The sequence below is a fragment of the Hyperoodon ampullatus genome, assembly GCF_949752795.1.
Source record: "Hyperoodon ampullatus genome assembly, chromosome: 3".
In the NCBI taxonomy this organism is placed as follows: Eukaryota; Metazoa; Chordata; class Mammalia; order Artiodactyla; family Ziphiidae; genus Hyperoodon; species Hyperoodon ampullatus.
This window is the reverse complement of record NC_136916.1, coordinates 147,754,857-147,782,389: the sequence shown is the minus strand read 5'-3', so window position 1 is coordinate 147,782,389 and position 27,533 is coordinate 147,754,857. Positions and strand designations below refer to the sequence as shown.

General features: G+C 43.4%; 2 protein-coding genes across 2 annotated transcripts; one reads left to right on the top strand and one right to left on the bottom strand.

Moving 5' to 3' along the window:
- Window positions 1–1,681: 1,681 nt before the first annotated feature.
- On the top strand, window positions 1,682–19,411 carry SLC10A1 (solute carrier family 10 member 1; the record flags this gene model as incomplete). The annotated part of the gene is made up of 5 exons (XM_079701070.1): window positions 1,682–2,037; window positions 8,752–8,962; window positions 16,175–16,353; window positions 17,214–17,410; window positions 19,305–19,411. 5 exons carry the CDS (start codon window positions 1,682–1,684, stop codon window positions 19,409–19,411), a joined length of 1,050 nt encoding a protein of 349 aa, XP_079557196.1.
- A 4,095-nt stretch (window positions 19,412–23,506) lies between these two features.
- On the bottom strand, window positions 23,507–27,273 carry SRSF5 (serine and arginine rich splicing factor 5). Its single transcript, XM_079700568.1, has 7 exons — window positions 27,147–27,273; window positions 26,748–26,818; window positions 26,511–26,609; window positions 26,155–26,224; window positions 24,863–24,936; window positions 24,300–24,410; window positions 23,507–23,839 (listed from the first exon to the last, which is right to left on the bottom strand). Exons 1-7 carry the CDS (start codon window positions 27,270–27,272, stop codon window positions 23,566–23,568), a joined length of 825 nt encoding a protein of 274 aa, XP_079556694.1. The 5' UTR covers window position 27,273; the 3' UTR covers window positions 23,507–23,565.
- Window positions 27,274–27,533: the final 260 nt, after the last annotated feature.

The window sequence follows — 27,533 nt, the reverse complement described above, 5'->3', positions numbered from 1 at the left end:
TAGGGGGCCTCTTCTGACCAGCCTTTTTGGGCCTGCCCCTGACCCTCCAGGCATACTCAGTCCAAGCTCCACACACCCCCATCGGCATCTAGTAAACCCCACTTGGCCTGCCCTCCCCTTGAGACCAGATCAATTCAAGCACCAGGAAATCATTAATATCAGAACTCTCAGAGGGAAAGGAGCTTCAAGTTCTTGTCATTGAGGGCCACAGGATGTAGCCCTGTGACCTGCAGTACCCCAGAGAGCAGCCTTCTTGAGCCACGCTGTGCAATGCGTGGATCCTATCCCAGCCCTTATCTATGCAGGATTCTAAGGGCCAAATGCGAGGATACTATCCCAGCCCTTATCTATGCAGGATTCTAAAGGCCCTGGGGCCATTGTTGGAGAACTCTTATTTTTGGGTGTTTCCTCATACCAAGCCACTCCCCACCCCCACAGAGTGGTTCGCACCCAGGTCCCCATCCTGTCCTCTGTAGTCCCACACAAAAAGCCTAATCTCATATTTCAGCAAATATGAAACTATGAGACCCCACTCAGGCCTCTTGGGTTCCAGCCCCGCCTGGACGCAATTCTTCTGAAGGCTGCTCCCTGCCCTTCCTCTGAAGGTGCTTATCCCTAGGCTGGGGTGGGAGGAGGGAGGCCTGGGACGCCACACACACCAGGCGTGCCTGCCTCTGTCCACTGTCACCCGCTCAGCCAGAGCCTGGCTCCCAGACAGGCGCAGAGCCAAAGTAGAGCAGTCAGGACATCGGAAAGAAAAGGCTGTGCATTCCTGCTTCCTTCTCGGCAAGTTTCCCAAGCAATGGGGCTCCTCGGGCTGCTGGCCAAAGAGCCTGGGCAGAAATAAATCTCCCCAGCCAGGGCTCCTTCAGAGCTGCCCTTTGGGGAACGTGCCCCCAGTCTTCCTGAGAGCCCCTCAGCCAGCGCAGCAGGCTCTTCCCTGGAGTTAGGTGTGTGTGGGAGCGTGTTCCTTCCCCAGGATCCATGCCATCAGGTTTGGGGATAGGACCAAGTTTTGCCAGCACAAGTGAGAAGGACACAGGCACCTCTCCTCTTCCAGGACAAGGGTCATGGACACATCTTCTCCTGGAAGCCAGCAACTCACCTGCCCCTACCCTGTCCCACACACCCCCTTTCCAGGAAGGAAAGGTAAAACTCAACTCTTGTCACTCCCTGGGGTTTGGGAGCAGATGCGGGTGACCGCCTGGGCATGGGGAGACACCTTCCCCTGAATGAGAAACTGAGGCCTCAGGGGCTGAGCAGAGAACGAGAGGGGCTGGACCTGGATTGGTCCCAAGAAACAGAATGCCTGTGGGCGTGCTCAGTGGGGGGATGGGGAGAGGTGATATAAGCCCTCTTGTCCCAGAAGCAGCCAAGAGATGAGGGAGGGGTGTGAGTGACACCCAGGAAGACAGCAGAGGCTGAGGAGCTCAGGAGAGGTCGGAACAGCCCTGCAGATAAGGCTCTGGGCTTTCTCTCCTTTGGGGCCAAAGCCAGAGAAAGCACAGCCAGTTGCATAATCCTTCTATTTGCTCAGATCTACATTTTGTCCTGAAGCTCCCTGCCCTGGGAGGTGATTGAGGAAGGCACCCAGCAAGGACTGGGCAGGGCAGTGAGTCAGCAGGCGAGCAAGGGGCGTGCTGGGTCTTCAGCCTTTTTTCCACCGCTGCCGTCCAGGAGGATGGAGGCCCTCAATGAGTCTGCCCAGTTCAACTTCTCCCTGCCGCAGAACTTCGGCAAACGGCCCACCGACTGGGCGCTGAGTGTCATCCTGGTGATCATACTGTTAACCATCATGCTCTCACTGGGCTGCACCATGGAGTTCAGCAAGATCAAGGTGCACTTCTGGAAGCCTAAGGGGCTGGCCATCGCCCTGGTGGCGCAGTACGGCATCATGCCCCTCACTGCCTTTGCATTGGGCAAGGTCTTCCAGCTGAACAACATCGAGGCACTGGCCATCCTGATCTGCGGCTGCTCGCCGGGGGGGACCCTGTCCAACATCTTCACTCTGGCCATGAAAGGGGACATGAACCTCAGGTAGGACGGGGGGTGAAGAAGGAGCAATCTGGGGACAGCGGCTGCATGGGAGATCACAATCAAGGCGAAGAGGGGGGCTAAAGACGGAAGCGTGAGTGAGTGGGGGCTGGGTGGGTGCTAGGGCAGAGGGTGGCAGGCATTGATTGTCAAGAGCTCATGCTGGGCTGGGGACAGGACCTGGGGTACATCTTGGTTTAAGCACCAAGCCAAAGGGGCCCAGTTGGTCTAGGGGCACCCTGGAGAACCCCCTTACTCCCAGAGTTGTCTCGAGTGGGGCACAAGGATTGTCTTGAAGGAGTACTGTACTGACTTAAAGCAAAGGGACCTCTGGAGAACTTTTACCTGTCTGCCAGGCGGGGCAAGTTGTCTGCTTTGAGGCCAGAGATATGAAAGGGAGTGCAGATTAGTTTCAAAGATCTCCAGGGAGATCAAGGTGGCTCGGAACCAAAGAGCACCTCCAATTCCTGCAGAGCAGGAAGGAACTTCCAAAGATTCCCCCCAGCTGTCTGGGCTGTCTTCTCTGAACTTCCCCCATCCACCCATCAGACGCAGGAACACTTCAATGCAGACACAGCCAGGTAGGTCCTAGAGTTTCCTAGGACCAGGTCGGGATCCCAAGTCATGATGGGCCTCACCTCGGCCAAAGTGGTAGGAGGGAAACAGCAGCATCCCCACCCAGCTCATCACAGCAGAAATCAGCGAGGGCTCCCTCCTGCAGGGGCTGGTTGAACACCCGTCCTTCCAAACAGGTGGGACTCTTGTCTGGAATGCCTCCCAGGGTGAGGCCACATCAGGCCTGCTCCAGCTGCAACAGCAGCCCCTGCTGGCTAAAGAAAACTCACCAGCATAAAAGCTCTTGCTTTTATCTAAGCCTCCGTCTCAAGCTGGTCTCTTCTGGTTCGATCCACTCTTCCGTGCCAGGCAGGGCAGTAAATTCAGTCCATTTGCTGGTGCCTGTCAGTATCCTGTCCCTGGCTGAACTTTACTAAGGAAAGTAGTCAGGTACAGAAGCCTCCTCCTGGTGATGCCAAGCGATGCTGGGGTTGATTATTAGATGAAAAAATGACAGTGATCATTGGGGGCTCCCTGGACCTGCCATCTGAGAAGCTCTGGACTCTCCAACCATATGATTTGACCCTTACTGAGGTGGTCGATGGAGAGAGAGCTTGGCTTGTACAGTCTCCCATGGGAACATATCCTTGTTTGACCACCTCGCTGTGAGGAAATTCTTCCCTCTATCTAATCCAAGTCCTCGATTTTTTTTTATTGCTAATGTAATCAAAATTTCATGGATTCCCTTATTTACTAGTTATAATGGAAATTCACTTGGATTTCCTCTGTGGACAGTCCTATCATTGGCATATAATGCAAGTTTAGTTTCTTCCTTTCCCATCCATATGTTTTTTCTACTTCTTGTTTTGCTGTGCTAGAAAAGACCTATATAGTATAATTTACAATAGGTGATGTGATGGGAACAGGTATCCTTGCTTTATTCCTCTAATTTTTCACCATTAGGTTTACTATTTCCTGTAGATTTTTGACAGATATCCCTTTTCAGGTTAAGGAATTTCCATTCTGTTGCTACTGTGCTAATTTTTATCATGCATGAACATTGAATTTTGTTGAATGGCACTCTTCTGCATCTATGATACCATTTTTTCTTTAATCTGATAATACAGTGATATATATCAGTAAATTGTCTAATGTTAAACCATTTTTATATTGCTGGGATAAAACAATTTTGTTCATTGTATTATTTTTTAAAGGCATGGCTAGATTCTTTTGGTAACATTTTATTTATGACTTTTGCTTCTGGGTTTATAAATGAGACTGGACCCTAATTTTCCTTTCTCATAATGTGATTTTCTACCTTTGGTTGTAAAATTTTATTATTCATGTATAATAATTTGGGGCATGTTTCCACTTTTTTTGCTCTCTATATAATACTGAGGCTATCTGTACTTTGAATGTTTAGTAGAACTCTACTGTAAAACCATATGTACATCATGTGAGGTTTGGATGACAGGTTTCAAACTACTGATTAAATATCTTTAGTGATTCTAAGTTGATTCAGGTTTTCAGCTTCATTTTGAGTTAGTTTTTGTAGATTATATTTCCCAGGAAATTGTCCATTCAATCTGAATAGAAAAATGAAAGTATAAGACTGTCTTTGATTTCTTCTATGACTCTCTAAAATCTTTATTGTATCTGAAATTATGTTTCCTTTTGCATTCATAATAACATCAATTTGTGCCCTCTTTCCTTTTTCTTGGTTAGTCTCTCCAGCAGTGTCTATTTTATTAGACTTTGCAAAGAACTTGCTCTTGGTTTAATTGATTCTCAGTTAATTTATACAATTTTTAAAGTTTACTCTCTTGTCTTTAATATTTTCTTTGTCCTGCTTTCATTAGGTTTACTTTGTTTTTCTTTTCAATTCTTGAGTGAAATGCTTAGTTCATTAATTTTTAATCTTTCTTTTCCTATATAAACATTTCAGGCTATAAATTTTCCTCTAAGAATTAATTTAGCTGCTCCTTAGATTTTTAAAATTATTTTTTGAGATATAATTTATATACCATAAAATTCACATTTTTAAAGTATATAAGTCAGTAGTTTCTAGTATATTCACAAGGTTGTACAACTACCACCAGTATCTAATTCCAGAACATTTTAATCATCCCCAAATGAAACCCTATACCCATTAGCAGTCAGTCACTCCCATTCCTCTCTCACTCCAGCCCCCGGCAACCACTAATCTACTTTCTGTTCTCTATAGATTTCAGGTAAATGGAATCATATAATATCTAGCCTTTTATGTTTCTGATTCTTTCACTTACCATAATGTTTTCAAGGTTCATCTTTGTGATAGTATATAGCAGTACTTCATTGCTTTTTATGGCTGAAGAATATTCAATTACATGAATACACCATATTTTGCTTATCCGTTGATATTTTGTGTTCCATTTTTTAGCTATTATAAATAATGCTGCTATGAATGTTTGTATACAAGTATTTGTGTAAACATATGCTGTCAATTCTAGTGGGTATATACCTAGGAGTAGAGTCACTGGGACATATGATAACTCTGTGTTCTTGATGGCTATACTCTGGACCCTTTGGACTAGGATGGAGTTGATATTCATTTAAGCCATATTTGACCTCTATGGAAACAATGAAGAGGTGTAGATAGTGAATAGGGCTATAGGGAGGAGGGACAGACACTTAGTGTGGTTTTCCTGCGGTCTTGTCAAGCCCTCATCCCCAACCTTCCCACTAGAATGGAAGCCAGAGCATATATTGTAAGGTGAGTGTCTACAGATCCACGAAGTTTCCCTAGCAGCTTCTTCTCTCACTTAGTCTTTCTGGAGGGCCTCTTCCTACACAGGGTCCTGGGATTAACATGTATGAGATTCCAAATGGAGATGGTAATAGGACATTTAGGACAGTTAGGATACAGATTAGAGCTGGGAGGATATACTATTTTTCAGGATCTGAGAATCACACTCAATTTATCTTAAATAATGTTAAGGATAAACCAGAAAGTAAAGAACATGAGAATATTGGTGTTGGGGACTAGAATATTATTCAAGATAAAAAACAGGTCTGATGACCAGATTATCTTGTCACTTACTCAACAATGGGTAACTATTGCTGTCTTCTCTACAGCTCCACCACTGTGGTCCTTCCATTATTCTGTTTTTACTGCTTTGCTGCTATTTTTTACAGTCCTCCTAATCATGGCCTCTGTTTACTGCTTTTTCTTTGCATGTTTTTTGGTTTTTGCCTGACCATGCCTCCCATGCCTCTCCAAAACCAAGTGCTCTATCACTGTGAACACATTCAAACTCCCCAAGTGAGAAAATGCTCTTGATGTACTTAATTCTTGTTATCTTAGTTAGACAGAATCACTATGTCCAGCCATCTCCTAGGCTCTAAGGCAGGCACTTAGCAACTTAGTAGGTCAGGTGTTATTCTATGTTCCAATGGGCTATAGCCAGAGTGATGGGATCACACAGCTTTGTTCAAAATGGGCTGTGCTATGTCAAGTATAGAGAGCAAAAAGGGTTCTACTACAGAGGAGATCAGAATGGCTCCTTCCACAGTGAAGCACACAGGGACTGAAGCAGTTGGACAGACCTGGGTTCAACTCCTGCCTCAGCCTTCCTATCTGTGTGATGCTGGGCAAGTCACAACTCTTCAAGTCCCCAGCTTCCTCATTAGCAAAAAGGAGATAGTATGCTTACCTCCTAAGCTACTGGGAAAAGGAAATAAAGCAATGTATGTAAGGTTCTTAGCACAATACCTGGCACAAAGCAGGCACTCCACAAAATAGTCTGTACAGGCATACCTTGGAGACACTGCAGGTTCAATTCCAGACCACTGCAATAAAGCAGAATATTACAATAAAGTGAATCACATGGATTTTTTGGTTTCCCAGGGCATATAAAAGTTATGTTTAAACTATACTGTGGTCTACTGAGTGTGCAATAGCATTGTGTCTAAAAAAATTTACATACTTTAATTTAAAAATACTTTATTGCTAAAAAATGCTAACCATCATCTGAGCCTTCAGCAAGTTGTAGTTTTTGCTGGTAGAGGGTTTTGCCTCCATGCTGATGGCTGCTGACTGATAAGGGTCGTGGATGCTGAAGGCTGGGGTGGCCGTGGCCATTTCTGAAAATAAGACAACAAGACTGAATCTTCCCTTCACGAATGATTTTGCCGTTTGATAGCATTTTACCCAGAGTAGGACTTCTTTCAAAATTGAAGTCAATCCTTTCAAACCCTGCCATCACTTTATCAACTAAGTTTATGTAATATTCTAAATGCTTTGTTGTCATTTCCACAATCTTCACAGCATCTTCACCAGGAGTAGATTCCTCCTCAAGAAACCACTTTCTTTGCTCATCCGTAAGAAGCACTCCTCATCCATTCAAGTTTTATCAGGAGATGGCAGCAATTCAGTCCCATCTTCAGGCGCCACTTCTAGCTCTCTCGCTATTTTCGCCACATCTGCAGTTACTTCCTCCACTGAACTGCTCAAAGTCATCCCTGAGAGTTGAAATCAACTTCTTTTACACTCCTGTTAATGTTGATATTCTGACCTCTTTCCACAAATCACAAATGTTCTTAATGGCATCTAGAATAGTCAATCCTTTCCAGAAGATTTTCAACTAACTTTGCACAGATCCATCAGAGGAATCACTATCTATGGCAGCTATAGCCTTACAAAATGTATTTCTTAAATGGTAAGACTTGAAAGCCAAAATTACTCCTTGATCCATGGGCTGCAGAATGGATTTTGTATTAGCAGGCATGAAACAACATGAATCTCTTTGTACGTCTTGACTGACCAGGTGCATTGTCAATAAGCAGTAACATTTTGAAAGGAATCTTTCTTCTGGGCGGTAGGTCTCAACAGTGAACTTGAAGTAGTCAGTAAACCAAGTTGTAAACAGATGTGCTGTCATCCAGGATTTATTGCTCCATTTATAGAGCACAGAGTAGATTTAGCATAATTCTTAAGGGCCCTAGGATTTTTGGAATAAGCATTGGCTTCAACTTAAAGTCACCAGTTGCGTTAGCCCCTAACAAGAGAATCAGCCTGTCCTTTGAAGCCAGGCATCGACTTCTCCTCTCTAGCTATGAAAGTCCTAGATGGCATCTTCTTCCAGTAGAACACTGTTTCATCTACACTGAAAATCTGTTGTTTAGTGGAGCCACCTTCATTGATGATCTTAGCTAGATCTTCTGGATAACTTGCAGCTTCTACATCAGCACTTGCTGCTTCACCTTGCACTTTCATGTTGTGGAGATGATGTCTTTCCTTAAACCTCATGAACCGACCTCTGCTAGCTTCAAACTTTTATTCTGCAGGTTCCTCACCTCTCTCAGCCTTCCTAGATTTGAAGAGAGTTCGAGCTTTGCTCTGGATCAGTCTTTGGCTTAAGTGTATGTCATGGCTGGTTTGATCTTCTCTACAGACCACTCAAACTTTCTCCATAACAGCACTAAGGCTTTTTTGCTTTCTTATCATTCGAGTGTTCACTAGGGTAGCACTTTTAATTTCCTTCAAGAACTTTTCCTTTGCATTTACAACTTGGCTAAATGTTTGGGGAAAGAGGCCTAGCTTTCAGTCTATCTGGGCTTTCCACAGGCCTTCCTCACTAAGTGTAATCATTTCTAGCTTTTAATTTAAAAACATGAGAGACATGTGACTCTTCCTTTCACTTGAACACTTAGAGACCATTGTAGGGTTAGTAACTGGTCTAATTTCAATATTGTTGTGTCTCAGGGAATAGGGAGGTCCCAGGAGAGAGAGAGAAGGGGGAACAGCCAGTCAGTGGAGCAGCCAGAACACACGCAACATTTATATCCTTTAAGTTCGCCGTCCTACATTGGCGTGATTCACAGTGCCCCAAAACAATTACAATAGTAACATCAAAAATCACCATAACAAATATAATGAAAAAGCTTGAAATATTGCGAGACTTACTAAAATGTGACAGAGACATGAAGTGAGCAAATGCTGTTGGAAAAATAGCACCGATAGACTTGCTTGATGCAGGGTTGCCAAAAACCCTTACTTTGTAAAAAAAAAAAAAAAAAAAAAAAAAAAAAAAAAAAAAAACAGCTGCGAAACGCAATAAAATGAGGTTATGCCTGTATTAACGGGCTCTCTCTCTCTTCACTCTTCCTATGTCTCCCACCCAGCATCGTGATGACCACCTGCTCTACCTTCTTTGCCCTGGGCATGATGCCCCTCCTCCTGTACATTTACTCCAGGGGCATCTATGATGGGACCCTGAAGGACAAGGTGCCCTATGGCGGCATCATGATATCACTGATCCTGATTCTCATTCCTTGCACCATAGGCATCATCCTCAAATCCAAACGGCCACAATACGTACGTTATGTCACCAAGGTAAGAACCTGGGGGCCTGGGCAGGGAGCGAGAACACCACCATCATCGCAGTGAATGGCTTGAGGCAAGTCATTTGGGCTTTTTCTGTGTCCATTTCCTTCCTTGTTTAAAAAAAACAAAAAAAGTCTGCTGCTATTGGTACAACCTACTTCATGGGATTGTAATGTACATGAGAATGTTTTTGAAGAGTTAGGAGAAAAACAGTAAAACACCACACACAACTATAAGGTATAATCATTATTTTAATAATAAAGTCAAACTTTTATCATGTACCTAGTAGCCGCTAAGTTTTATGCTACACTCTCTGAGGAGTCACTGTCCTCGAAGTTTGTTTGTAGAAAGTCAGTAATAGATGAGAAACAAGATCCAATACAATGTACAATCAGGTATTGGCAGAATGTAAGGAGGTGAGGTTGGTGAGGGCCAGGTGGTCAAGAAAGGCTTCCCTAGAGGATGGAAGGAGGGGGCAGGGCTTCAGCCAGACCATGAAGAAAGGGTTGGATTTGGGTAAGCCTAGGGAGATGCCTGAAGAGAGGAGTTCCAAGGGAGACCACGGGCAAACATGGCTGACTGGATGAGAAGCCAGAGGGGAGGAGGCCAGGGGCAGAGGTGGTAGGCACACTTGTAGCACTTTAGGAGTGGGATAGGAGGAAAGTGGAGTGAGATGGCCCCAGCAGGTGTAGGGGTGTGCTATGAGGGCAACACGCCACTGCCCTGCCTTTGGAAAAATCAGACTTGTAGAGTGAGTGGTTCCTCTACCAACTCTTGTGACCTTGGAGCTCAGTTCCCATCAGTCTCTCCTCTGGCTCACTGCTCAGCCCGGGATCCCAGGCTCCATCCCGGTCCTCAGGAAAAACTCGCCTCCTGAAGGCCTGTTTTGGTCCCCACCCCTGGATCTATGCCTTTGGGCCGGGCTACAGGGCATACTACTTGGAGGCCCAAGGCTTCCAGCAGCTTTGGGCCTGAAACAAAGAGGTTTGGTCAGGTTTCCAGGGTCTTTTGATTTTCACACCACCATTGTCAAGAGTAGTTTTTGCCCTTGTCCGGGTGTAGTCCTAATACCATGGCCACAGTCCCCCTCCCCACCTGTTGAATATGTGAAGTCATTCCTCCTCCTGCCAAATAGCTCATCACCCCACTCTGCTCTGATTGGCATCTTCCGTTCTCTCCACCCTTACTTCTCAGAAATCTCCTTTTATTGATCATGTCCTCTACTCCCATAGCCTCCTCCGCCTCGCTCTCATTTCTAGAATGTCTCCATATTAGTTCTTCACAGTCAACGTTGATACTGGTTCACCTCTCTCCTTTTTTTTACGAAGTAGAGTCACGGGACTCTACTTCCCGCTCCAGCCAACACCTCTCTTTCCTCCCCTTCTGAGCCGTGCTCCTGGGAGTCACCCGTTGCCCCCACCCACCTTCCACTCTCACCACACTGGCCCCCAGGACTGTTCTCCAGTGGCCAGGCCTCAACAGTCTCTACTTCTTGGCCTCCCATCCACTCAGCACCTTGATGACCACCTGCTCCACTTTCTTCACCAAGTCCAATGGACATGTCTCAACTCTTCTTTTAGCAGCTGTTGGTATGGTTGACCACTGCCTCCTTCTCAAATATCTTCTTCCTCAGCTTCAGTGACAGCCGCACCTGCTTTCCTACCACATCTCTGGCACTTCTTTTCAGACTCCCTTGTGAGTTCCTCTGGTAAAAGTTACTTCTCTGCATTCAGCCCAAGCTTTCTGCTTTTCTTTCCTAAGCCCAGGACCTCCCCACCACGAGATCTGGTCCATCTCAACAGCCATCTACAAGCTGATGACTATCAGAACAGTATCTTCAGTTCTCAGCTCTCTCCTGACTCCTGAATCCATTTATTAACTGCCAAATCTTTCTACCTGAATATGTCTCAGGCATTTAAAATTCAGTATGTCTTAAATTTAAACCACCTCCTTAAGCCTGCTCTTCCCCTCCTCCCACTGTGTGATTATCTCAATGAATGGCATTCAACGTGCCCCACTGCCTGAGCCGGAAACCGAACAGTCATTCTCCACATCCTCTCCCTCCCCACTCACATGAATCAGTGATCGTCAATTCTGCCTTCTTTTGCTTGAACCCATGTCTCTCCATCCCTGTGTCTACTGTCTTCATTCAGGCACTCTCCTCTCTCACTAGACAACTCAGCCTTCTAACCTGGCTCCCTGACCCAGTTTTAACCTGAGTCTGGAAAGAAACTATCATGTCACTTCACTGCTTAAAGGCCTTCACTGGTTCCTTAAACTCCCCCAGGAGTCATGTGGCTCCTCAGCTCTTTCTTGATTTGGTCTCAACCAACCTCTCCAGTGTCAGCTCTCTTCTTTGCACATGCCCCACTGGACTCATTCCTACTCACCCTTCAAGTTGCAACACAATTAGCACCTCCTCTAGGAAGTTTTCCTTAACCCACAAGCCTGGGCAGGATGCTTGTCCTACTTGCTCCCATATCACCCAACACTATTGCAGCATGTATCATACTGTATTATAAATACCCACTCCATTTTTATTCCCCACCCACCTGCAAGAAGCAACATCCTAAGGCTGTGTCTCAACACTGAATTCTCAACACTCACAGCTAATACCTGAGAATAAACAAAGGAATAAAGGGCAAGTCCTGTCTCTCCCACACATTAGCAGAAAAACAAACAAAAAACCAGAAACATGTGTCTATCATTTCACTTACTCAAGATAGTTTGTGGGATATAGGAATAAAGAAAAAAAAATCACAGAACATAAAAATGTGAAGTGACTCCTGATATCACTTAAAGCAGCTCTGCCCCCCTCCACTTTATAGGTGAAACCAAAGACTAGAACCCCAAGTGCAACTGATATAAGAACACGTCTCCTTATTTCAGAATAAAGTGTTCTTCTGAGAAAGACAAATACAAATATGTGGTACATATATATGATGGAATATTACTTAGCCATAAAAAAGAATGAAATGACATCTGCACAACATGGATGGACCTAGAGATTATCCTACTAAGTGAAGTAAGTCAGAAAGAGAAAGACAAATACCATGTGATATCACTTATATGTGATATCTAAAATATGACATAAATGAACTTATCTATGAAACAGACTCAGAGATGTAAAGAAAAGACTTGTGGTTGCTGGGGGCAGTGGGTAGGGAAGGGATGGAGTGGAAGTTTGGGGTTAGCAGACGCAAACTATTATATATAGAATGGATGGACAACAAGGTCCTACTGTATAGCACAGGGAACTATATTCAATATCCCACGATAAACCATAATGGAAAAGAATACGAAATATATACATGTATAACTGAGTCACTTTACTGTATGGCAGAAATTAACACAACATTGTAAATCAACTACACTTCAATTTAAAAAAAAAAGTGTTCTTCTGAGGATGCAAAAAGAATCTCAGATCTTAAAGTGAGAAAGCCCTTCAAGATGAAGTTCAGTCTCCTGCCTTATTCTCATTCTACTCCTGTTCCTCTTGTGTTACACATCCATGACTCAATTCCACAGCAAAAAAATGGAGTCAAAATGACCCCAGAGAACATTAAAAGGGCTGACATATACTTGGGCTGGAAAGACAGAGGCCAGTAACAAAGAATCACATAAAATGCAGGTGTATCTTGGGACACTTTGCTGCTGGCCAAACCTCCAAGGTTAGACAAGCAGAAGGGCAACAGCTCCGTTTATCAATTACTCCCAAACAGGAATCACTCCTGTGAGGATGCAGAGAAAAACAAGTGGTCAAGATGCAAACGCTGAAGTTTCCTTGTGTTACATTTCTTTGAGGACTATGCTCATCCTTAATCTCCCCGTTTCATAATGTAGTGAGTTACAAGCTGGAAAATGAGCAAACAATTGTCCCAGCCTCTTTGCACACCTAACACTCCTAGAGACTTTCAAATCAAAATTATCCAACTTCCGGTGACTGGCTCTGGCAGAAGGTTAGGTTATCTACTCAAACTGCTCAACCAGTTGCATTCCCTAGGAGGAGGTCACATTTAAACACGCCAAGATACAATTTCAGGGAAGCCCCATTTGGAAAGGCAATTCAAGTAATACTTTAACTTACCCATGCAAGGGTTTATTCAAGCCTACGTGGTTAGAAAGTTGGTGAACCTGAGCATGACATGGTCTAAGAGCCACTCTTACCATAAGCCATCCATCACTCTTCAATAAGGATCCCTCTCTGACACTGACTCAACCACTCTACCTGTGCTTTTCCCATACCTGCTGCTACTGATGGAACTGACCTGACTCTCCTACATCTCACAGCTTCTGCCAACTCGCGGCTTCTGCCGCTCCCAGGCCTCTGTGTCAAAATTTTAACACTTGCCTCTGCTCTTGCTTCCCTCTCTGTAACTCTTCAAATTCCCTAAACAAGAGGAAGGCTCTCACTAGTTAGGTCATTCACCAACCTGCCTAGGTCACTGATGCGAGAAGAGTTGGGCCAGGTTATCTCCTGGATCACTGGCAAGCTAAGTCGGCTACCCATGAATGGACACTCATCACAGCTTCAATCAGCAATGACAGGACAGTAAAGGTGGTAGAAAACATGGTTACCTATGAAGAAGCACCCACCTATGGCCTCTTTTCTCAGCAGGAGGTCATGGACATGAGATCGCCGCAAATAGCAGGACTGAGAGTGACAAAAAACTTTGGGATGTTAAATTCCTCTCCTTTCCCTATGAGTAGTAATAGGAGCTACAATTTAGTCAGTGGTTTTAATATGCCAGGTCCTGTGCTGTCAACCTCACTCAAGAGAGGTTGCATGACTCACCAGTTTACACGTCACCTGGGTCACACCATTGTCTGTGCTCACAACCACTCCAAAGGCCTCAAGACTGGGAGAACGAAAGTGAGGGGATGCGAGTGATACCCACACAGAGAAAGAGGGCTTCTGGATTCATTCACAATCCCTGTAGCCCAGCACGCCCTATGTTATCCATTGCACTCTTTTGATAGGGGCAAAAACTGGACATTAGGTAGACGACAAACCCAAAAGGCAGAAATTAATTCAAAATGCAAGGGCAAACCAAGCAGCTCATCAGTCTTTCAATAAAACCTGAAGCATGTTGTTACTGGTGAGATTCCTTCCTTTCCTGGGACAGGACCACCATCAGTACAGGTGATGTTTCATATGATCATTATCAGTTGCAACATGGCTTAAAAACACAGAAATGCAGAACTGTACAGCTGAAATTAGAGCAATATAAGTAAATGTTAAAATGTCGCTAGGACAACACTGTAATGTAATTAATGCCACTGAATTATACACTCAAAAATGGTTAAAATGGCAACTTTTGTGTTATATGTATTTTACCGCAATTTTAAAAAATGGTACTAGGAAATATAAAACGCCACATGTGCGAATGAGCTGGAAACAGAACCAAAACATATAACCATTACAAAACAACACAGTAAGTTCAAGAAAAGTTTGCTATATATCCTTTTACTCAGAAGATGAGAGGGACAGAGGCTTAGGTGTATGCATATATTTCATCAGTTTAGTGTGTCATCCTCTAAAATGCAGACATGTAAGCACACTTTGAAGGCTTGCATCCTTGTTACATGCTGAAAAATCTTAACATTCTAATTTCATAAATATGCCTATTGAAAATTTTAAATGGTATGGAAGATGTTAACTATAAAATAATGTATTTTAAAACAAATAAAAAACATACCATTGTTCCCGATGACAGTTGCTTTCACAGCACTTACCTGAGGCAGGGTGGACCTGCACTTTTTTTTTTTTTTTATTGGAGTATAATTGCTTTGCAGTGTTGTGTTAGTTTCTGCTGTACAATGAAGTGAGTCAGCTATGTATGTATACCTATATCCTCTCCCTCTTGGACCTCCCTCCCACCCCCGCCATCCCACCCATCTAGGTCATCACAGAGCACCGAGCTGAGCTTCCTGTGCTTTATAGCATGTTCCTGCTAGCTATCTATCTTACGCATGGTAGTGTATATATGTCAATCCTAATCTCCCAATTCGTCCCACCCTCCCCTTCCCCCCATGTTCACATGTCAGTTCTCTAGTCTACGTCTCTATTCCTGCCCTGCAAATAGGTTCATCTGTACCATTTTTCTAGATTCCACATATATGCGTTAATATACGGTATTTTCCTCTTTCCGGCTTACTTTACTCTGTATGAGACTCTAGGTCCATCTACGTCGCTACAGATGACCCAATTTCGCTCCTTTTCATGGCTGAGTAATATTCCATTGTATGTATGTACCACATGTTCTTTATCCATTCATCTGTCGTTGGACACTTAGGTTGTTTCCATGTCCTGGCTATTGTAAATAGTGCTGCAATGAACATTGGTGTCCATATGTCCTTTTGAATTATGGTTTTCTCAGGGTATATGCCCAGTAGTGAGATTGCTGGGTCGTATGGCAGTTCTATTTTTCGTTTTTTAAGGAACCTCCATACCGTTCTCCACAGCAGCTGTATCAATTCACATTCCCACCAACAGGGACCCGAACTGTTTCTGATGATGCCATTATTGCCTGAGCCATTTTGAAACTCCTTTTGGGAACTTCCTTATCATCCAATCTGGAGGTCACTCAAGAAAGTAGGCTCATCCCTTTACAGTTATACATCATTTAGGATCTAAAACCACATTACCTGACTTCATTACCTGCTTTAACCAGCTTTGGTTCAAATGACTATTGGCAATATCCAGAAGTTAAATTCATCGTAAAATGGATGGATGAAGTCCCTACCCGTAATGGAGGTATTCAAGACAAGTATGACAGGTTCTAAGAATAACTTCTACTGAGCTCCAAAATATCCACAGCAATGGCAGTATTGTAGGGATATGAAGATGGGCTTCAGAGACTTTGAAAGAGAACTTTCATTTACTATATCCACTTTGCCAGAGGACTGAATAGTCTCATCCTTCAAAGCCATAGCACTTCACTGAAAACCTGCCATACAGAGATGTCAATCAGAAGCTGTGCTTGGCTGAGTCTTCCGTAACGTGTTAATCAGATCTATGACCTCCAGGAAGCTTCCTAGCTACGGATAAGAAATCCAAAAAGATGAAAGATACAGGTCTTTCACATTCCCTCCCACTTCAAATACATTTATTAAAGTGTTTTCCACCTCCAATACCCACCAGTGTTTCCCCAGCCCTCTCTGCTCTTCCACATCCCCAGAATCCTTCTAATTGCATTTCCTCCTTGTCCTTATTCACAGGGAGGGATGATCCTCCTGCTTTTGTGCAGTGTGGCTGTCGTAGTGCTCTCTGTCCTCAACGTGGGCAAGAGCATTTTGTTTGTCATGACACCACACTTGCTGGCCACCTCCTCCCTGATGCCTTTCATCGGCTTCCTGCTAGGCTACATTCTCTCTGCTCTGTTCCGCCTCAACAGACGGTAGGTATTATTTTAGGTCCCACTATCCCACGGGTCTCATGCTCATCCTTGTCTCTCAGAAAAAGGTAAGATCCATGATCTCGGGAAGGCATTTTTCAAGCAATATATTCAAATGTCTCAACTGAACAAGGAACTCTGGACTGAGAAATACTGGGGAGGGAAGGTACTGAATGAATAACACAGATCCAGAAACAAAACACGAAGACCAAAGGCATCGAATCATCCAAAGGGCAGCAGTTCATGGCAAAGTGCTCCCTCCAGAGCCTAGATTCCACCTGCTGCCCAACTCCCTGGTGGCAAATGGCAGTGGAGTAGCTCCATGTCATGACAAGTGCTGGCAATCCCTTTCCCACTTCTCCTCCCTTTCTGTCTAGGTTTTAGTCTCGACACAACACCTTGGGTGGCAACTCTGCTGAGCGGCACTCAGAGCTGAAGTAGTTGCGGACCTCTGCTAGAGCCTAATCCAATTCACAAACACACCTCCTACTTTAGGGGAAGAGTCAGCTTGAGCGCTCGGTGTGGACGCATCAGGCACCCTAGGCACCCTGTCTGTACAGAGTGGTACCCCATTTCAAGATTTCCTATTTTCAGCCACGTGGCAGACAGATGTTTACGCCGGAGTCTAAACAGTAGTGACCTAACAGTCACCATCCCCCACAAGGCTGGATTGGTGATTTAAGAGATGGGCCAACTCGACTTTTCTCAAAACCGTGCACTCCACACGTGGCTCATTTTCCTCTTCCTGTGTTGGACTGTCCGTTTCACTTATTAGAGTATTTGGGAGAAGGGAGATGAGCAAGTGAAGCTACACACCCTCACATCCCTTCTCTGAGGGTATATGGGGTTTTTAACCTACACAGGTGCAGACGCACTGTCAGTATGGAGACTGGATGCCAAAATATTCAACTCTGCTCCACCATCCTCAACGTGACCTTCCCCCCTGAAGTCATTGGACCACTTTTCTTCTTTCCTCTCCTCTATATGATTTTCCAGTTTGGAGAAGGGCTTCTCCTCGTTGCCATCTTTCGGTGCTATGAGAAAATCAAGCCTTCCAAGCGTAAGTACTCAATTGCTCCCTTTTGAGCTCTGCTCCCATTTCGGACATGATTCTGCCAGCAACCACCTCTAGCAAGGACCTTTTGGATAGGGGTGTAACCCGTATTAGGAACCAGGCAGCACCAATAAGCAGGAAGGGATTTCAAAGAGCCGTGACTAACTATAATAACTGCACTTCATTTTTGCCGGGAGAATCAGCTGTGGAGTTTACCTCATTGAACAGAAGTGATTTTGGCTGCTTTAACTGGGGAGACCATGTAGGACTCAGGAGACCATGTAGGACTCAGGGTATAGAAATAGGACAGAACTGTCTTCAACATTACATACTTGTGAGATGTTGTGTGAAAAGCCCTATTCACAAGAAGTCACTAAGTTTCCATGTTAAGAGTAGGTTCTCAAGCCATGGAGCCAGGTCAGAGCCCCAGCACCACTGGCACTCCTATATGAGAAAACATGAAAGCAATGCAGCCCAATAATCCAGAATTGAAAAGTGAGGATTCCAACTCTGGCTACACAGTAAACAAAACTTAGGTATAAGCTTATTAAATTAATAACAACTATCAAAATAGTCTAGATTTAATATGATTTAATGTAATTACCTCTGGATTAAAAAAAACTTCCTAGCCAATAGCACCTCCTTTCTAAGATGCTTAAGAGTATTTCATTCTCTTCAAGATATAGTCAAACCTCAAGAAAGCCCACTGAGTCTCTTAGTGGGCTTTAAACCCCCCGTTTTTTTTTTCAAACCAGAAAACTCAAATCTCAGCTGGTAACATATTTCAGTATTTTATAACTCTAAACATTAGTATATTCATCTCAACCACTCAAATCCTTCAATTGACTCATTTCCCACAAACTTGAGGATGCCTTGGAGACCTCTTCTAGACCCTGGAGACTGAGTTACACCCTATGAGAAAGATACAACTTACCCTGGTAGAATTTATCATCTTATAGTAGCAAATGAAGACTTACAATTAACTTAAAAGATGTAATATTGGTTATCAAGCAGCCAAAAAGAAACCAATAAATAAGTAACCATACTTCAGAACCATTTTTACTAAGCTTTGGTTCAAAACTACAGTGGAGTTATGGAAAAGAATCTAATCTGATACTTCTCTTGAGAGCAACTCAAGATATTTGTTACCCATTGAACACTCCACCTTCTTTAACAAAAAAAGTAGATTCCCAAGTTTGCAGTTTTAGTCCCAGAAAGGCCTGAAATGTGCTCAAGAGGCCATATTCTGAGTCTCTGGCTCTCAAAACCAATGTACCTAGCAAGACCCCTGTGGCAAAACTAAGTGCAAATAACTCACCTCTTTGGAGCTCTTGTACTGTCTGGGCCCAAGCAGCAGTGCTCAAGTTAAAGAATCTGTCACAAGTTTCTGTGCTTTTGACCCTTGTACCCTTCTAGAGAGATGGGAGAACAGGAAAGGGGGACCATAATCGTAGCTCCTCGCCACTGCCATGCAGGCAGAAAAAGAGGTAGACCCGACACCACAATGATAGGGGTATGGAAACACCCCTTGGAAGACTTCCCACTTAATGCACTTCCCTCCCTGCCCCCACTGGCTCCCGGAAGGCAACAGTCAACCTTTGCTTACATAAACTCAACTCCCCATCTGTACTGTGTACTAAGAAGTCAGAGATGGAGTGATGAAGAGTCAGTGCTCTTTATTAGACCTTTTGTTACTAGTATTACCATTAGGGATGTTGAGGGGAAAGCAAATCTTTCCTCAGTTTAAGTCACGGGAGAAGAGGTGGTAAAGAGATGGGGGAAGAAACAAAAACACAGGACACCCTAGGAGTAAGCTGGTATTCTTTTATCTCCCAGATAGAACAAGTTTTTTAACTACTCTTTTGTTCTTCCTAACCTATGACCCTTTTCAACTTTACAGATAAAACTAAAATGATCTCCAAAGCTGACACAACTGAAAAAACCATTCCAACAGCTCTGGGAAATGGCACCCACAAAGGGGAGGCGTGCCCCCCGTGCACAGCCTAGCCTTCCCCAGTGACCTGGATTCTGGTCAGAAGGCAATTCAGAAAGCCAACGTGGCAAACTATACAGAAAGCAGAAAGATGAAACACCACCAGTGGGGTCTGAGTCTTTCTCTAGCATTTCCAGCATAAACTATCAGAATCATCAAGCCTTGCGTGGAGGACAAAATGGGAGTCTACCCCAAAAAGCCTCACCTATTCCCAGCTTAGAACTTGATACTTGTTTACAAAATAAAAGACTTATTCAATGACAGCCCTATGAAGGCAGGAACCAAAACTGCCTTTTGCCCTTGCATCTCTAGAACAGTGCCTGATAGGCATAAAAAAGCAATTTCTGAACTAGTCAATAAATGGGTTCTTACCCTAAAATCAAATACCCAAATTCTGTTCCAAGTTTTGTGACCCAAAAGGGAAATACATGCTCAGAGTACTGTAGGATTAACAGACTTCAGAAGTCCTTTCTAATCTTAAATATTCAGATCCCATTCCTTCCCTTTTGACGTCACTGGAATTAAAGCTCCTGAGAATACGACACCAAGTACGCAAAAGCAGACATAATAAAATGGAAAAACACTTGGATAAGACAAACTCAAAACCTCAGCCATAATGAAATGAAAGAACATTTTGAAGAACACAATTCCAGAAGAGAAGGAAAACTTTAAAAAAGCCAGAAAAGGGCTTCCCTGGTGGCGCAGTGGTTGAGAGTCCGCCTGCCGATGCAGGGGACACGGGTTCGTGTCCCGGTCCGGGAAGATCCCACATGCCGCAGAGCGGCTGGGCCCGTGGGCCATGGCCGCTCAGCCTGCGCATCCGGAGCCTGTGCTCCGCAACGGGAGAGGCCACAACAGTGAGAGGCCCGCATACAGCAAAAAAAAAAAAAAAGCCAGAAAAGAAGTACAAATACCAACAGAATAGTTTCACTCATCATCTATGCCATCACTTCTTTAGGTATCAGTAGTTTTCACATTATGCTCCCTCCAAATTCAGAGTACTGTACGCTATTGCCGAAATTAGTGGTTGCTAAGTCAAAGTAACTAAAATCCTTAAGTTTCAAATTTTCCCCAATGAAATTCAGACATTTTCCATCTGGCTCACAGGCATAATAAAAAACTAGGTGAAAGGGCTTCCCTGGTGGCGCAGTGGTTAAGAATCCACCTGCCAATGCAGGGTACACGGGTTCAAGCCCTGGTCCAGGAAGACCCACATGCCACGGAGCAACTAAGCCCATGCGCCACAACTACTGAGCCTGCGCTCTACAGCCCGCGAGCCACAACTACCGAAGCCCGTGTGCCTAGAGCCCATGCTCCGCAACGAGAAGCCACCGCAATGAGAAGCCTGTGCACCGCAATGTAGAGTAGCCCCTGCTCACCGCAACTAAAGAAAGCCCATGCACAGTAACGAAGACCCAACGCAGCCATAAACAAAAAAAATAAATCTAGAAAAAAAAAAAAACTAGGTGGAAGATTAACAACAACACTTGCAAACAGCTGACCATGCCTAGAGTTTCTTGTAATTTTCATACCACTTAATGTGATTAGGTTCAATCGAAACCAAGACAAGTAAATTTTAGGGCATCGGTCTGGCAAATGTCCAGAACTACCAGTACTCCCAGCACCAGAACACCAATAATTTGGGTCACTAACCACCTCTTAAAAATGCACATTTGTTTAAAAAAAAATTGTGAGATCTACCGCCTATCAGCCTTAAATATTTTACCATTTATGTATTGGTTCAAAGTGTTTTCTCTCATATCTAGCTGACATCATCTACTAGTAGACTCGGTGAGGCAGAACAAATGTTAAGGTTCAGCTTTTTGAGGAAGGTTATGGCTGAACTTGAGATATATTACACTCAAACTTTCCTTAGAGGACTAAGTTGACCCCTGAACAGCCAAACTCCATGTTGCTGAAAATTCGAGTATACTTTAGTCAGCCCTCTGTATCTTAAGATTCCACGTCAACTGATTCAACCAATCATGGATCATGTAATACGGCAACGCGTATTTGTTGAAAAAAGTCTGTATATAAGTGGACCCATGAAGACCAAACCTGTGCTGTTCAAGGGCCAACTGTATATAAAAAAACAAGTTACAAGGACTTCCCTGGCCGCCCAGTGCTTAAGACTCCGTGCTTCCACTGCAGGGGGCACGGGTTCGACCCCTGGTCCGGGAACTAAGATCCCACACTCCCCGCAGCACAGCCCAATACAAAACGAGTTACTTTACGCCCTGCAAAAGCTGGTCCTAAAACTTTGCTTAGGATTATATACCCACACTCTTTACTTCTCATGTCCTGTATCTGGGAATTCAGGCCAACTTATCAGTTCAAAATAACTTAGTCATCTCTGCCATTTGTTCAAAGAGAGGGCTTTATCTTATTAAAAGTGGTAAGCCACTGATGTTACCTATTTAACGATAGAGAAGTGAAGTCACTGGTAAAACGTCAAACATACACCACACCACACCACACCACCGAGTTACCGTATCTAAAAAGCCCAAGGGGGAAAATAATTGTGCCTCTCCGTTTCACATACACTGTAAAGAAAAAAAACCTAGGTTCCCATTTGGTAAGCAGAGTACCCCACATCTAAGTGAATAAACAAGTATACCACACAAACTCTCCCTAGAAGAGTTTGCGTTAAAAAGATCAGCTTCACAATTTTATGGCCCGAGTCCTGCAGTCTTGAACACGGGGCAGCTTTCACGCCAAGAACTTTTAACCCCAGCCTCCACATATGGAGATTCCCACTACCCAATCCCCACACTTTGGGGAAGCCCAATCTTCCCACGGTTTCTAATTCTGCATTCCTCAAAATCCCTGAAAGGTTAGGTCCGATGAGTGTGGTTTGGGGGTTCTGGAACTAGACTTCCTGGGTTCTAATACCAGGAATTATATATACACTACACTAAGAATTCAGTGACTATACAGACAAGGGACTTAATAGTGGCTACTATTTGTTATTTACTGTTCTGCTTACAAGTATTTATCTAGACTAGCACTCAAATGAGTCTATGATATTCCTAGAAGAAACAATAAAACTAATTTCCTATAGGTATAGGGCTCTAACACTTAACAGAGATGGATGTAGAACCTTAGGCAGTTTTCACTACCCAACTGTTTTCCCTTTAACAGACTGTTACATCCATGTCTCAGGACAAGGAAAAGCATGTGAAAGCCCCTTAAAGCATTCATGTGCAGTGATTTTAAAAAAGTTTTACGTGATGATCTCCGACCATCAAAATTATATTACAACCTTTAAGTTAGGCATAAAACATTAAATTTTACAATCTTGCTTCCCAAATTGTCCTTCTCTTGGCTATGGAAGGCCTAAATAACGTGACGCCAAACAAAATTGGGTGGTTAAAGGACAGGAGGATCACACACAAGGGAAACCGTCGTAACAACTGTTAGTCATCACTGTTTTGAACAGTTCACACTTCTTTGTCCATCTTCTGACTAGCCAAGAAATGTCAACGGTACTAATTAAAAAAAAAAAAAAGGCTCACCATACCTCACTACTACAGCCTTCTCTACCAGGGATTTTAAATGTGTCAAATGTGCATGGGGAAGGAGGAGGATGTAGCCATACTTCCTTCAAACAAACAGACAAAATCAGTTTTATAATCTTTTATTATCAATAACAAACAGCTGCTTTTAACGTCTTTGCCAGGCAGCTGTTAAAGGGTGGGTGGATGGACACCCTTGACCCTAACAAGGAAAACTCAAATTAAGCCTTTACGTACAAGCAAATTTAGAGCTCTTTTAAGTGTCCAAAGCTATTAATTAGTTTAAGTGAGGCATTAAACTAATTCTGTATTAACATATTTGAATAACCAGGAACTAAAACGTTCAAATTTTTCTAGTACAAAAAAATTAAATTTGCTTTAGTTATAAAAGAGCTCTGTCAATATACACAAACTATATACTTCAGACATTCACAAAAATGTGAGCAGAAGGCTTATCAAAAACATTTAATACAATTAGTTTTCAACAACCCCTGGTGGTCCACATCTACAAAGATACCCAGCCCAACCCAACCCAACCCCCCTCCAAATCCCACCCCCACAGAAAAGCACATACTTACCAGAATTTTTAGCAAGTATGGTTTGGGAATTTTTTTTTTTTTTTAAAAAGGCCCCCAGGGCAAGTTATTTACAGTTTAATTGCCACTGTCAACTGATCTGGACCTTGACCGGGACCGGGACCTGGACCTGGACCTCTGGCGATCCACAGATGCTGGAGACTTAGATCTACTTGAAGAACCACGTTTCTGGCTCTTCTCAGGCACAGGAGACCTACTAACAGAACGGGATTTGCTCCGGCTCCGGCTCCGGCTCCTGGACCGGCTGTAAGACTTGCGACTCCGGGACCGAGAACGGCTACGAGACCTCGAGGAACTCCTGGTCCGGGAACGAGACCTGCTTCGTGACCTACTAGGAATGAGAAAAAAAAACAGAAAACAAAAAACAAAAAACTAAGTGGCAGGCCCTACAAATCCATTAAATAAAACTTTGACCTAAAAATTTAAACAGGACATCCCTGGTGGCACAGTGATTAAGAATCCGCCTGCCAATGCAGGGGAAACGGGTTTGATCCCTGGTCCAGGAAGAACCCACACGCCGTGGAGCAACTAAGCCCGTGTGCCACAACTACTGAGCCTGAGCTCCAGAGCCCGCGAGCCACAACTAGTGAGCCCGGGTGCTGCCAACTACCGACGCCCAAGCACCTAGAGCCCGTGCACCGCAATGAGAAGCCACCCCAACGCGAGGCCCACGAACCGCAATGAAGAGTAGCCCCCACTCGCCGCAACTATAAAAGCCCAAGCGCTGCAACGAAGACCCAACGCAGCCAAAATAAAATAAATTTATATTAAAAAACAATTTAAAGAGATACCTGTGCCTTTTGCTGCCTTCAATTAATTTGATTTTTCTCCCATTTATTTCTTTTCCAGAAAGTTTTTCAATAGCATTCTTTAAGTCACCATAAGAGGCAAACTCAACTACCCTACAAAGAAAAAAAATGCCATTTGTAAAGTTATATACTTCTTATCGTCTCACAAACTATGTTATCAGTCTAGTTTAAGTACCTTTTTAATGTTCATTTTGCTATTGCTATATTGAGTCATCTCTTTACAGATAAAACAGCATGAGAGCAAGACTTTGCAACCTCCAAACCGTTGACATTTTAAGCTAGATGATTCTTTGGGGGTGAGAAGCTTTCCTGTGCATTATAGGATGATTACTAACATCCCAGACCTCTTCTCACAAGATGCCAGCAGCACCCTCAATCATGACAACCAAAAGGTCTCCAGAACTGCCACATGTACCCTGAGGAGCAAACTCAACCCTGACTGAGAACTGCTACATTCCAGCGTGTCCAAACTTTGAGAGCTCGAACATTCAGAATAAAACTTTCAGAATATTTTAAAAGGCTCTCATACTCCAGTACATACTCACCCTTCATTTAATTTAGGTCGATGTGCGTCCGCAAAGGTTACTTCCCCAGCTTGTCTCATGAAATCTTTGAGATCCTTAACACAAGACGATTGTGTTAAGCAGAGAAAAGGAAATATGACACACAAACAACCACATTGTATAAAAACAAGACTACTGAAAGAGAAGATGTTAGATAAAGTACAAACATGGTATTTACCACACTTGTATTCTATCAGAATTTAAAAATAATATATGTCAGGGCACGAAATAAGCAAATAGCATATTGCTTTTAAGCAAAATGCCAGGAAATTTAGATTTTAACATTAAAGTAGTATTAGTCTATACTGAGCTCAATACAAAAGGAAAAAAACAAAACAAAAAACAAAAACAAAACAAAAAGAAACAATACATATTTTTAAAGTAAAGACTAAAGTAGAAATTTTATATTTAAAAACAAAACATTTACAAGACACCAGTTATCTTGTGCCCCATATGTCATTAAAAAAGTTTACTTTACCTTTATTATTATTTCCCTAGGCTAGTCAAGCAGCAAACCATTAATCGGTCGGAGAAACCTTCATGACATATGCCCGACTGGCTCTTCGCCACCCACTTGAAGGACACTACCCAATCGATGGAAGCCTTTAATCGCACAGCCCTCCCTATTAGCAGACTACTGGCGGATGCAGACATGTTCTACTCTTGTGTAGTTACCAAGGACCACTTTACTGCGATCAGGATTCCAACGACCACCTAATTTCGTATCTTTCAACTCTTTTCGACCAGGACCTCTTATTCGGAAGCGTTACAGGAAGACAGCTCTCAACTTAGGGATCAGATCACGTTATCAACGCTCTGGGATCGCTGCAACCTGGCACTTCAAGGAAGTGCACCGATTACGTCTAGACCGGCAAACACAGATCTAGAGGTGGCCAATTGATCACTGTAGGAGCTGACTGGCAAAGTCAACCAGGCCCAACCAAGAGTGACCAAGACAACGATTAGGATAACCCACAGGCACTCCTCGTCATAAGGCCAACGACACAGATAGGCTGGCAAATAAAGGGTTTAATATTTGGTTAAAATTGATATTAAAAAACAAGAAAATATATCCTCAAAACATTTACATTTGATCACTAATATTAAAGTTTGAAATATCCCCCAATTACATTTAATTAAAATTTTAAAATTACGATTAAGTCCATTAATTTAAAAATAAAACTACTTTTAATAAAACATTAATAAAAACATTAGCTACCCACTAATATTTAAAAAGCCACATTAAAATATCTCAAAACTGTATTTCAACAAACCTGCCAGCTGACTCTTGAAGATAAATTCTCAACTATAAGCCGATTTTCTGTTCTTACAGGTGGAGCATTTCTGAAGAAGAAAATGAGCGCTCACAATGGAAGAAATGAAGCAACGTGCACTTATTGTGTTCAGTTGTGGGCAAGTTCAAGCAATCAGATATGACAAGTCATTCAAATGACTTCCGCCAACAGTTTCTGCATTATTTTATGACTCACACACTTACAGGAACAGTGGACGTAACAGAACTGATTATACGCAAACGGCAAAATCGCTTATTGCTAATGGTTTTTAAACATTAAAGCCTCCTCCTGCAGCAACGCTTGTTCAACGCAGCCATCCGCCATCCATCACATACCGTCTATCATTTCGAGGTCTGCGACTACTAAAACGGTCTGAGTAGCGTCCTCTACCTCTTCCGCCTCGAGATCGAGCCCTGGCATGTTCAATTGTAACCCTACAGAAAGGGAAGAAACTTCTTCATTATCCACTTGAGCTATGTCAGAGACCTATTTAGAAATAAATACCCAGCTGACCTAGTCTGCTCTATTTCTGCAGTGCTAACTAGTGATAAAACTAAAAACGAGATCCTCACCTTTCACTGCAGAGTTCTTTTCCATCAAGTTCATATACGGCATCATCTGCATCCCTGGGATCCTCAAATTCCTAAATTACAAACATGAAAAACCCCAAATGTTTCACACGCCTTTAAAAGTGTATTCTACAACCCATTAAAACCAGTAAATACCTGTGAAAGCCCAGGAAGAGTATCTTAATGACAACAGCATATAGCTCAGCCCCATCAAAAAGCGACCAGCAGTGATTTCTCTCAGCCACCAGTGAGGCTCTTTTATTCCTTAAGAAAATCACTGCCTCAAGGATGCAAAGCATTTCCTAAAGATACTCTACCTGGACTCAATAAAATCGAAGGCACTGGTTACCACAATCTTTACCCACTTAACAACAGATAAGTCAACCAGTTCTAAATACTCACCACAAAACCAAAGCCTCTTTTCAGATCAATATCTCGTATTCGTCCATACCCCTTGAAGAATCTTTCCACGTCCTTCTCCCGGGCCGCTGGATTTAACCTCCCGATGAATACTCGACAGCCACTCATGTCCGGCTACTACTTCCTGTCAGTAAATAATTCAATTGAGATAATACCGGTGAAATGTCAGAAGAATGTCTGGTCAAGGGATCAAAAACATAAACGGCATAAAATAAAATGTTTACCCGGTGATGTTATAAACAAGACTGCCAAGAGTGCCTCTTAACTAGGCCAGGTCCCTTGCAGACAAAATTAAAACTCGGCTCCCAACACGATCCTTCCCTGGGCCCAGACCGCAGCAACCGCAACGCCCACTGCCGCCTCAGGAAC